At 42.3% G+C, this 12826-nt stretch overlaps 1 protein-coding gene across 1 annotated transcript in view; it reads left to right on the top strand.

Moving 5' to 3' along the window:
* Positions 1-10651, top strand: part of PDSS2 (decaprenyl diphosphate synthase subunit 2) — a 258700-nt gene extending 248049 nt beyond the window's left edge. The window contains exon 8 of the mRNA XM_007078753.3: positions 8684-10651. Coding sequence (XP_007078815.2) covers positions 8684-8842 — 159 coding nt within the window. The 3' untranslated portion in view covers positions 8843-10651. The remainder of the gene's footprint in view (positions 1-8683) is intronic.
* Positions 10652-12826: the final 2175 nt, after the last annotated feature.

Raw genomic sequence — 12826 nt, 5'->3', positions numbered from 1 at the left:
AAAGAGATAGAGATCGTGAGCTGGGAGAGGCAGAGAAAGAGAGAGAAAGAATCCCAACAGGCTCCTCACAGTCAATGCAGAGCCTGACGCTGGGCTCAATCTCATGTACCATGAAATCATGACCTGGGCCAAAATCAAGAGTCGGATGCTTAACCAACTGAGCCACACAGATTTCCCAAACCCAGTCTATTTTGAATGCTCCTCTTGACACATGGCCATGGCATCCAGGACTGAACATAGTTTTCTAAACATCAATTGACCATCAAACACTGCAGCGTGACCATTCCTGCCCATGTTTTGGACATGTACATCTTCAGATGCTGCCGAAGCTTGTGTTTATTTGTTTTTTTTTTTTCATCTGTATCACAGTCTTGGCTTATGTAAAAAATGTGGTTATCAAAGATTCCCAGCTCTTATTTATGAATCACTCCAAAACTGAGACTTCCACTTTTACAGTTAATTTTTGAAGCCTAAATGCACAACTATACACATGTATCCCTATTACATATCACCTCACTAGTATCAGTCTTGGTTCAACATGTCAAAACCAGTAAGACTTTGATGCTATCCGTGTGTTAGCTTTCTTTCTTGGCTGCATGACATCTGAAAATTAAAATTTAATATGTATTTCTTCTCCATCTTCATTCAGATAATCCACAGAACTGTGATAAAGGAAAGAAAACCAAGTTGAGGGGTTTTTTTGTTTTTCTTTTTTTATTGAAGTATAGTCAACACATAGTATTACATTATTCCACGTGTACAAGATAGTAATTTGACAAGTCTATATGTTATGCTGTGCTCACCACAAATGTAGCCACCATCAACACTATAGTATAGTATAGTATAGTAGCCACTATACAACACTATTACAGTACCATTGACCATATTCCCAGTGATGTACATTTTATCTCTATGCCCCCATTATACACTGCATAAATGGAAGCCTGTATCATTTACTCCCCTTCACCCATTTTGTTCATCCCCCAATCCTTCCCAACCATCACTTTGTTCTCTGTATTTATGGGTCTGTTTCTGCTATTTGTTTACTTATTTGTTTTGTTTTTTAGATTCTACGTGTAAGTGAAATCATACGGTATTGGTCCTTCTCTCTCTGACTTCTTTGGAAGAACGTCTGTTCAGGTCCTCTGCCCAATTTTAATCAGATTATTTGGGTGTTTTGAGCTGAATTGTATAGGTTCTTTATATATTTTGTATATTAACCCCTTATTGGATATATTTGCAAATATCCTCTCCCTTTCAGTAGGTTGCTTTTTTGTTTTATGGATGGTTTTCTTCACTGTGCAAAAACTGTTTTCTTTTGGTATAGTCCCAGTAGTTTATTTTTGCTTTTGTTTCCCTTGTCTGAGGAGACATATCTAGAAAAAAAAGGTCCGTGTCAAAGAAATTACTGCCTATGTTTTCTTCTAGGAGTTTTATGATTTTATGTCTCACATTTAGATCTTTTATTATTATTATTATTATTATTATTATTATTATTATTTTAGAGAGAGTGTGTGTGTGAGCAGGGGAGAGGGGCAGAGGGTAAGAGAGAGAGAATGGTAAGCAGGCTCCATGCTCAACACAGAGCCTGGCACAAGGCTCTATCCCACTACCCTCAGATCATGACCTGAGCCGAAATCAAGAGTAGGATGGTCAACCTATTGAGCCATATAGGCACCCCTCACATTTAGGTCCTTAATCCATTTTGAGTTTATTTTTGTATGTGCTATAAGAAAGTGGTCCAGTTTCATTCTTTTGCATATGGTTCTCCATTTTTTTTCAACACCATTTATTGAAGAGATGAAATTGAATATTGAGTCCTATAGTACAATGATAGAGATAACTTTTCTGCTCAAAATAAATACTCAATAAATACTCTGGTCAAAATACTACCAAACATTTTCTAGTAGTTATTTTACATATTTGAATCTATATTACCATACTCTCATCCAGACCCCCATTTCTCTGTCTTATCCACAAAGGACTAAGTTTCTAAAACCCACTTATACTCTATCTTTACTATTTCTGAAGCTAACAGTGAGTGCCCATATCAAAAAGAAAAATGAGAATATTTTGTAATGACTTACTCATTGTGACCCACCTATCCTAGGGCTGCGACCATCACTGCCTTTTTTCTAGAGCTCAAAAACCATCTTATTTGATAACGTATTTTTGGAATTTTGCCATCATTGTCCATAAATTCACTGGTCTTTGTTCCAGATGTACTACACTCTGTCCTCATCTTTTTCTTTTGTGCTGTGTTTGAAGACATTTGTCAGTTGCATCTCTCATCTCTGAGATTTCTTACAGTCCTTCAGTAGCTGGGAAGGACATTTATGTGTACTATAAGCAAGAAGAGGACAGAGGTGAGTGGATGCCTCTGTGAAGGTGCCGTAGACTAGAAACTAGGTCTCCAGAGTGAGGAGGAAGACAGAGGAGGGAAGTGCCCTCAGACACATCAGACAAAGTGAGTGAGAAAACCAAGCGGCTTTCTCACTGGAGGAGACTCAGTGGGGTGCTACACGATAATTTGTCCTGGACGATAATACTATGTTTGGAATGGGAGTGGTAGGTCATCTTGAAATGCAAACGACACCAGAAGCCAGACCTAAGGCAGAATGGTCGCTGCCTCCAAGGCTCCCCGACAACATGTGGGCTTTTTGAATGCATGTTTCATCCCTAAAGACCCCTCTTCAGGGAATTTATTTTAATCTTTACAATTTTTAACTCATTTTTTAGTTCTCTTTCTTCTCTGTCTTCTCTTAATAATACATTATCAACTATTTGAGGATACTTGTTCTTTTTTTTCTTTAATTTTTTTCAACATCTTTATTTATTTTTGAGAGACAGAGACAGAGCGTGAGCAGGGGAGGGGCAGAGAGAGAGAGGGGAGGCGGGGAGGGAGACACAGAATCTAAAGCAAGCTCCAGGCACTGAGCTGTCAGCACAAAGTCCGACTCAGGGCTTGAACCCACCAACTGTGAGATCATGACCTGAACCAAAGTCGATGCTCAACCAACTGAGCCACCCAGGCACCCCTACTTGTTCTTATTCGACATACAGCCTTTACCTTTTAATGCCCCTTACTTTTGTCATCATCTCCTTCCCCCATGTACCCCCATCAGTCTTTAGCAAATTCTGACAGGGTTGTGTCTGAACATGTTTCTGTGAGGAATGGCACTTTAAAAACGTGTGACAAGTGTCTTGGTGACAATACAGACTTATGGGTGGATTCCCACACAATTTTTATAGCTTTGTGCCTCTCCTTTGTCAGCTCCTTCAGATCAGGGATCGCATCCTATCTCCACAGTGGACCTTTGTGCAGAGCAGGTGCTCAACAGGGACTCAGCAGTGGAGACAATATGCTTCTCCTTTTACACCTTTTCAAATCTGAGCCCCAAGAGAGCTTATTCTGTAGCCATTTATTTTAATCTCTTTCATAATTAATTATGATCGTTGTTGAAATTTAGTTTTTCAGAGGCCCTCATCACCCTTGAGCTGTTTCTCTTTATGATCTCTTGGAATCATGGCAGTCTTTACACCAATTTTTTTTTTTTTTTTTTTTTTTTTTACGTCTTTTTAATGTTTACTTATTTTTGGGAGAGAGAGAGACAGAGCATGAGCTGGGGAGGGGCAGAGAGAGAGGAAGACACAGAATCCAAAGCAGGCTCCAGGCTCTGAGCTGTCAGCACAGAGCCCAGTGCAGGGCTCGACCTCATGAACTGCGAGATCATGACCTGAGCCGAAGTCGGACGCCCAACCACCTGAGCCACCCGGGCGCTCCTGCTGATTTTTAAATGTGCTTTTCTGATTTATAGTCTGAGTGTCCAAAACCATGCCTGCTGGTTCTTTCTTTCACCGATTCTAATACTAGGATGGCATTCCTTTTTTTTTTTTTTTTTTTGGTGCCAGATTTCTATCACCTTTATATCCAATTATGTTGACATACTTAAGCAAAATGTGCTTCTTCTATCTTCTGATACCTAAGATTATCAATCAGGTTCACCAAGAATTTACCAACTATTAGAATGTGAGTTTTACTAAATGTTCAAAAGTTGTACACCTTACATTTATCACTGCAGCATCTTACAGTTCTTCCAGTTTCATAATCCCTGCTAGGGAAGCGTGGTCCACTTCACTTGGTGAGGTATGCGGTCTCTTCCCATAAGAGCATGGCTTCCATTTGTTTCCTTTTATCCTTATCCAGGTGTTTTCAACCACCAAAAAAACAAAAACAAAAACAAAAACAAAACCTTTAACATATCGCTTATACTCCTTACTCTCTTTTACAGTTTCTACAGAACAAGGTCTCCCCCTGTTCCAGACAAGTGTTAGCATCCCTGTTCTCTGTAAGCACTCTGTTTGGGCAAAAGAAAACTTGGGGTTATCTCCGAATCTGTTCTAGTGCTATAGAGGGTAAAGGTTCTGATGTGCAGAAATGAAACCCAGGCCATTTCTCAAATTTGCCTGTGCCTCTTGTCCACATCACTTAACCGATCTCATCCCAGATCTTCTCCTGCAAACTAAGGTGAGAAGATAAGATTGGGCTTGGGTTTCTTCTGGGTCTTAAAGTTTTTCTTTGGTTTCATCAGAGAGAAGTGGCTGCTGTGTCCAATTCTGCTAAAGCTGCTTAGATCTCATGGCAGGGGCTTGTCTTTAATATTTAAGAGGATTTTTGACCCAAATAATTTTCAGAGGCATACAATGGTTTCTCAAAAGGGTCTCATAAAAGCAACATTTATCATTGGAAAGGTGTTTAATAACACCTTTAATAAATGTTAAATAATAACGCACTTAACTTTAAGTACTTTGCATCTTTTTCTCTCTGTGTTAATATCCTTAATTGGATCCTCTAGCAAGGGATTTGGACTTAATTTATTGCAGGTGATGCTGCACTTATACAATTATTCAGTTGACTTAATTAGAGATTTAATTACATTAGTGCCCTAAAGTGCTATATGAGAGAAGTAAAACGCAGACTGGTAATTCACCTTTTTGTATTTTATTGTGTCACTTTTCCTGCGGCTGAAATGGGTTTCAAGCCATAAAGGCCAGAGGGAGCATTCCAGCACTTCTAGACATACCCTAATATGGAAAGTTCTGTCTATGCATTAGTTGGGGATTTGCCCAGTCAAAATGTAGGTGAGGGCAAAAGTGGAAAGAATTTTCCTAATTGTGGCCTTATCTCTTGCAGGTATTAGAACCAAGGCCATAGGTCTGTCTGGTTCCTCAGTATTCCTTTCAGCCCCCTCCATTTCTTCAGTCCTAGGGCAGCCCCTGACAGGTGGTCCTAGGAGGCAGCAACTGTGTTTGTCTCTGTATCTCCCACCCCTACTTCATACCTAGGCCATTCAGTGCCCAGTACGTGATGGCTGAGTTGAATTTGATCATTGCAAAGACAACTACTTGGAAGTGTGGTTAAAACAGTATAAACCCAACACAACTATTTTAGAACACTCAAAATACGTACCCCAGCAAGTAAGTTAGTCCCAAATCTGGCTAATTGTTGGAATGACCTAAGAAGTATTTTTTGGCCTTATTGAACCCACCTCTAGGATTGGGGCCCAGGTCCTGCATTTTAAAGCTCCCCAGGTGAATCTTTGGTCAACCAAGTTTAGGAATTCTGGTTTAATATGTCTTTTGTCACATTTATTTACAAAGGATGAGATTGTTTTGTCAGGATAGATCAATTGCCTATTCTAATTTACGGTAAAAGTCTCATTTATGGTCTATTAATTATATCTAAAGGATTAATTTTTTTAATTTTATTAATGTTTATTTATTTTTGAGAGAGAGAGACTTAGTGTGAGCGGGGGAGGGTCAGAGAGAGAGGGAGACACAGAATCCGAAGCAGGCTCCAGGCTCTGAGCTGTCAGCACAGAGCCCAACACGACAAAGTCGGATGCTTAACCATCTGAACCACCCAGGTGCCCCACTAAAGGATTACTTTTGAGCCAATAGTTTAGTTTTAGTTGGTAGGAGTGTATACAGATGTCTGTGAGGAGTAATACCTTCCATGAAGGATTAGATTACTGCTGAATCATGAAATGGGCATTTTACTCATGGTAGCTATCAGGTCCCTTGGTATGCAAAGCCTGCCTCTGCAGAGAGAAGATTTGAGTGTTAATTGGAAATACAGCAGTCATTGGTGAGAGAAATTAACTCTTCTAGGGCTTGAGGAATGTTCAGTGATATCTCCTGGGTACTCTTTTGCCCTAATCTGAATTACCCTTCATTGTCACCATCAAATATTCAGTTGGGCCTAGCTGAATAAAGTTTATAAAGCAAACTAAATGAAGCTATCAGAGAAATGCAGAATGTAAAACATTGCACAATACAGCCTGGTCCTTCAGAAATGGTAATATCATAGGGAAGAAAATGCTAAAGTGTCATAACGAATGCAATTCATAAACCAAGATTCATCATGATTTGGGGGGGGTGGTGGTGAAAATAGGGTATAGAAGACATTTTAGAGCCAATTGGGGAAATTTGCACATGGGCTAGATATTAGATAATGATATTGTTAACTTTCCTAGTTATAATAATAATATTCTAGTTATGTATGAGAATGTTCTTAGGAGCTGCATGTCAAAACAAGGGTAAAGCATCCTGCAGCCCAACATGTGTACAAGCCGAGTCCTACCAGCTCAGAGCCTATTGTTAAATATTTCAGAATTCTGTGATTCCACAGCCCTTGGTAGCTTGAAATCAGCCATGATGGGAGTTTTTATACCATAAAAATCTGCAAATGCTACAAATGGTGGTGGGGGAGGGGGGTCCTCCCCTGGAAGGAGGGGATAGGACAGTATTCAGTGACGCTGGACTGGGTATTAGAAACCATGGCTTCTGACCACAACTGTGCCACTATCCGCCTATAATCTTGGGTGAGCTGCTGAGCTTCTCTGGGCCTCTGTTTTCTTCTGTGTGTGATTATAGGAATAAAGCAGACTTTATGTTACATGCAGTGTGCAGAAGCTTAGAGTCTAATGAAGAGATAGATATGGGAATGGAGAATTGAAGTACAACACCGTATAATTATGCTGTATTCCAGATATGCATGGGGTACTTGGGGAGCCCCAAGGAAGAGGGCCACCTAGCTCCTTAGGGCTCTCATCCTAGCTGAGTGTATTCTGCTTCAGTGGACTTTGGGAAGTTTGAAGGTAGGGAGCAGATACGGGAAAATTACTGCAAACAATTTCCCTAAATAGTGATAAAAGGGAGAAGAGGCTTGGGGGGGGGGCGGGGACTGGCTGGGCAAGAGCTAGATCAGGAAAGGACTTCCATTGCCTCATGAAAGAGCTTGGACTCTTTTTTCTTAAGGCTTTCAGAAGGTAGTGAAGGGTTTTAAGCTGATCACATTCACATTTTATAAAGATCTCCTTGGCAGCATGACAGATGGAGTTCAAGGCAAAGAACTGGTTGTAGGAGGACTCTTTAGGAGGTGGTTTGCCTAAAACAGCCCAGACGAGGGATGATGATAGCCTGAACTAATGTAGTGGCAATGACAATGAAGAGCGGAGGGTACATTGGAGAGCTGTAAAAGACATAGAATGGCTAGGACTTAGTGGCTGTTTCAGTCAGGATGGCTACAGACAACCTCACAGTCTCAGTGGCTTCAGACAACAAAGATGTGTTTCTTGCCCACACTACATGTCCCGTGCAGGTTGGAGAGGCACTGTGGTTGGTGCTCGGCGTGGTTGCTTGGTAATCCAACACGAGGAGCTTCTTCCACTATGGCTGGATGATCCACCAAGGGAAAGCTCTGGAGGGACTCACGTGGGTGGTTAAATGCTGCAGCCCAGAAGTGACGTGCATCGTTCGTTCGTAATTCATGGACTAGAACTTGTCCCTTGGCCCCACCCAATCTCTCAGGGCCAGAAAGTTCAGTTAAGGGTGAGCAGCACTGCTACAGCCATGGTACCTGACCAGAAATGGGGCGTGAAGGGGGACCCCCCCCCAGGCTTCTGATTTAGGGCGTTAGGCAGAGGTGTTCATTGAGAAAGAGAACATAGAATTTGGGGAAGGGGGAGGGGACAGCCCAAATCATTATAAATCTTTTTCAGCTCTAAAGTATAACCCTTTTATTGGTCCTTCCCCATCAAAGAGAGGGGTTAGAAATCAACTCCAGTTGTTGGCAAGAGTTTATTCTTTACAAACGGGTGTTTCAGTTCATTCTAACCGGTCAAATAAAGGCTTTTAGTTTTAAAAATGGAGTGTTCAGATCTAAACTAGGTGTCTTTCTTGAATTTTCACATGAACTATTGTGTCAGCATACAGGGTGGAAAAAAAAAGTTACTAACTAGGATGTTAATGAAGCCTTCTTCACATAAGAATATCAGGCTGCTGAATTCAAAATGCCAGACATGTAAATGCCCTCTGCCTTCATTACCGCCATTCCCCAGCAGGGCACATTTCAAGATATCAAGGGGTGGGAGTCAGGGAGGAGGTGTAATTAGGCTGATTGGAGCCTATTGTGCTGCTCTGGAGCAGAGACACCTAGCAGCCTTAGGGAATGTTAGTGCCTCAGAATCATTGGGGAATGATGTCCTCTTTACCTCAAAAGAACACAGCAGAAACAATGAATCTATTTTGTTTCCCCCTTTCTTTGTTTTCCACCTCCCCTCCCCAATTTAGTTGTGGTACCTTGAAAACTGACTTTTATTGTGCATTTGTTTCTTAACAGTTGCGAGAAACAATCAAAGCTGGCAAAGGTGTGACTTCAGCTATTGACCTGTGTCGTTACCATGGAAACAAGGCACTGGAGGCCCTGGAGAGCTTTCCTCCCTCGGAGGCCAGATCTGCTTTAGAAAACATTGTGTTTGCTGTGACCAGATTTTCGTGACACCAAATTAAAAAGGCACTATTGTTCGTTAGCTGAAAAAAAACTGGGGAATGAGGTGATCGGGAGAGCTTTCATGATGAAATAACTAAATGTGTTAATGACTTTAAAAACATAATACATTTTTTTTCCTTCCTTTTATCACATTGCTAAATGAATACTGCCTTCTTTTTGGAACTGCTACAAACAAAATTAGAAGAAAAAAAGGTCAAGCAGTTTTCACTTGTCACGCCAGAAGCACACTTGAGGCCGCAGTAGCAGAAATAATTAATGAGATTCGCTCCTGTGACCTCAGCAAATGGACAGGAAATAAGTCCTTATTGATTGGACCGAGCCAGGGATGGCGCCAGGGCGGTGGCCTGTGGTTTTCTTTCTAGAGAGGACAGAGCAAGCTGGAAGCTGCAGGTGTCAAGAGAAACACTATCACTGCCAGCCGGAGAGGACTGTCAGATCAAAAACGAGTGACCAATCAGACATAATGGAGGGTCGTTCAGTAATTAAGAAAAAAAAACAAAAAACGTGCTTTGTCTTCTTGCAATTATGTCTCTGCATTTGTAAGTACAGTATGGATACACTTGGCGCTTCATGGTTTTTGTAACATTTTTTTAGGAAAAATTGCTGAAAAACATAATGCCAAATATTCGAAGTTAGGAGATTAAAATGCTCTCGAATGTTAACTTGGTTGTAGTAGGAAGGCTTCTGTTTCCTTCTGGGAGACCAAATATTCTTCAAACACATTTCAAAGAACCAAACTTTTTTTAAGTATGTTGTATTCATTTGTAATATTTTTGTATAGAGAATACCTTTAACTTTTACAAGTATTAGATATAGAACCATTGTTCTGGGGAATATACTGGTGTGGTTTTTTTTGTTATTTTTTTTGTTTTTTAATTCAGAATGTCAAATTTTGGTCTTGAACCACAGACCTCCAATTACAGAGAAAATATAGGCAACCTCCCAGGCCTGCAATCAGACACTGTCTCTGTGTGGTTCATAGGAGATGATTTTTGCGGTTTGCGTGCATGCAATCTGAGAACACCGTTGACAAGAAGGCTGAGTTTACATAAATGATCTAGATTGAGACTGAGCTACCTTTCTTCCGTATGTGGTGTAATCACAGCCCTATCTGGAGACAGTGAACACAGCAAACAGATTTTATTACCTCATTCACTCAAACATCCAGTGAAGTTATTTTAGTTTAATTCCTCCCTCTAGAAGTTACAAAACCGTTTTATCAGGACCCCGCATGTGGTATGCAATGAAGAGAAAATGTGAGTGACAGAGGTTAAGGTATCATATTATGATTTTTTTTTAATATTCTTAAAATGTTGTAATTACTGTTTATGCTACTATAATTTGAAGGCCTGTAGATTTAGCAAAAGTGAACATTCTTCTGTCTGAAATGGTCTTTTCTCACAGAAATTGGCTTAATTAGTAACTATGGTTAGATGCTTTAGATAGAGTAGGTTTTAATCATTAACTTGCACAAAGGAGGAGCCGTGCTCAGTGTTCTCTGGAGGTGCAGGAGCTTACACAGCGGTAGGTTTTACTAAGCAGCTGGTCGGGTACCAAAAGGCAGGATCCGAGGGCTCTTCTCATTCTGGTTTAGCAGCTGGTTTGCTGTGTGACCTTGAGTTAGTCACTTCCCTCTGAGCCTCCACTTCCTCATCTGTCAAATAAAATTAAATGAGAGAATACATGAAGTCCCTTCCAGCTTTGTTTTATTCTCTAAAAGCCTGCCGTTTCTGGGGTTCTGAGTGGCTCAGTCGGTTAGACTTCTGATTCTTGATTTCTACTCAGGTTATAATCTCATGGTTTGTGAGTTCAAGCCCATGTCAGGCTCTGTGCTGACAGTGTGGAGGCTGCTTGGGATTCTCTCTCTCTCCCTCTCTCTGTCCCTCCCCTGCTCATGCACACACACACACACACACACACACACACACACACACACATTCTCTCTCCACCCCCCCTTAAAAATAAATAAACTTAAAAAAAAAAAAAACAACAGTCTGCCATTTCTGACTCTGGATAACAAGGATGCTAAGTGAGGTTCTGGGAGGAGGAAAGGTGAAACCCAGGGAGAGGCTATAAAGGAATGTATAAAACTTTACGGCAAACGTCTTCCTAAACTGCCTCAAAGCTTAGGGCCTAAAGTATCCCTAGCTCTCCTTTGTATGGCATGTAATCCTGGACTCTTCTGTTTCCACACCTGCCTTTCTGCTTTCTTTGGGACCTTCCTACCTCCCTTTCATCTCCCTGGCTCCGGCGTCCCGCCCCCAACGTTGATTGACAGCCCTTCCTCTGTACTCAGACTCAGCAGAGTTCCCGCTTCCCAGCGTCCTGGCAGGCTTTTGTTAAACCTAACAGGTTGGTTCATTAACCCTACAGTATTAAATACTGACACTCTTTCTTCATGCCCCTTCTTCGGGGATATTTGTTAACTCTTACGTCCTTATAATTTCAGGCAGCTGAGGGAGAAATGTGGGGCACCAAGACATGCTTTAATCACTTCCCTTGGCCTGTCTCCTGGGTGCAGGCTCTGCTGACTAGGTAAGCCTCTGGCCTCGGAATGTCCCCTCGACCCCCTCTGCATCGCCTCCCATCCCCAGTTTCTTGTTAGAGGGAAGAATTCATTCATTGGGCATTGTGCTGGTCCCCCCAACTTGCAAGTTGGCCCCTCCAAACCTCATTCACTTCAGGCTCCTGAAACCACCCGCACTCTCCTTCCTATCAGTCTTTGTTAAGTGTGTAAAGGCTGCGATAGCGAGGGCCCCAAGTGCAGGCCATCTTGTTTGAGTCCCACAGTCACGCTCTGGAGGTAAGCATACCCCCCATTACCAATGGAGAAGCAGGCCGAGGGGACCGCCTCTGACCACCTGGCCTGCCCTCACTCCCTGCCTCCCCACCAGAGTCTTCCAAGTAGCGCCTCTTTCTTGCTTCCTCTGCCTCTCTTTCCTCCTTTCCAAGATCTCGAGCCTGTAGCCTTCCTGCCTCCTTCATGGCCCCATTCTTAAATCGTCAGTGTCTCCCCTGCTGGCTGTATGTGCTCAATCCCCCCTATCCCCTAAAATGAAATTCCTCCCTTCGTGTTCTTTATCCTTCTGCCTACGTTTTTTTCTTCCTAACTTTACCGACTACACCTTCTTACAGTCTGCTAACTCCTGAACCCTTGCAGCTGGTCATGCACTAACTACCAGGTCCCCGCCACCTAGACCAGTGCCAGTGCTTTAGACACTCCGAGAATATCTGTTGGACAGATTATCAGGTCTCTTACTGCACAACACTGAGACAGACTTCTGACAGAAGGTGGCCTTTCTGTGAAGTTTGCAAGCCGTATCCCCACGCACAGACTTTCCCATGGCATGCCATGTCACTAACCCAACCACCCGGCTCCCTTGGTGCCCTTGGCCCACCTCTGTGTAGGTTGTTCCCCCCGCCCTGACTGTCCTCCATACCTGACACATCTCTTAGTTGTACCCCTAGAGACTTTCTTTTCTGAACATTTAAGGGGCACCTGGGTGGCTCAGTGAGTTGGGCATCCAACTTCGGCTCAGGTTATGATCTCACGGATCGTGAGTTCAAGCCCCACATGGGCTCGGTGCTGTCAGTGAGGAGCCCACTTCGGATCCTCTGTCCCCTACTCTCTGCCGTTCCCCAGCTCACACTTGCTCTCAAAAATAAAACATGGGGCACCTGGGTGGCTCAGTCGTTGAGCGTCCGACTTCAGCTCAGGTCATGATCTCACTGTCTGTGAGTTTGAGCCCCGCATCCAGCTCTGTGCTGACAGCTCAGAGCCTGGAGCCTGCTTTGGATTCTGTGTCGCCCTCTCTCTCTGCCCCTCCCCTGCTCATGCTCTGTCTCTCTCTGTCTCAAAAGTAAATAAAAACATTTAAAAAAAAAAAAAAGAAAGAAAAAGAAAAAAAATAAATAAATAAAACATTAAAAAAAAAAAAAGAACAATAAACATTTAAATTCTATTTCCTCAGA

This window comes from Panthera tigris, chromosome B2 (genome assembly GCF_018350195.1).
Source record: "Panthera tigris isolate Pti1 chromosome B2, P.tigris_Pti1_mat1.1, whole genome shotgun sequence".
Classification (NCBI taxonomy): domain Eukaryota; kingdom Metazoa; phylum Chordata; class Mammalia; order Carnivora; family Felidae; genus Panthera; species Panthera tigris.
Note: the sequence above shows the minus strand (reverse complement) of the source record. Positions and strands in the feature narration are given on the sequence as shown.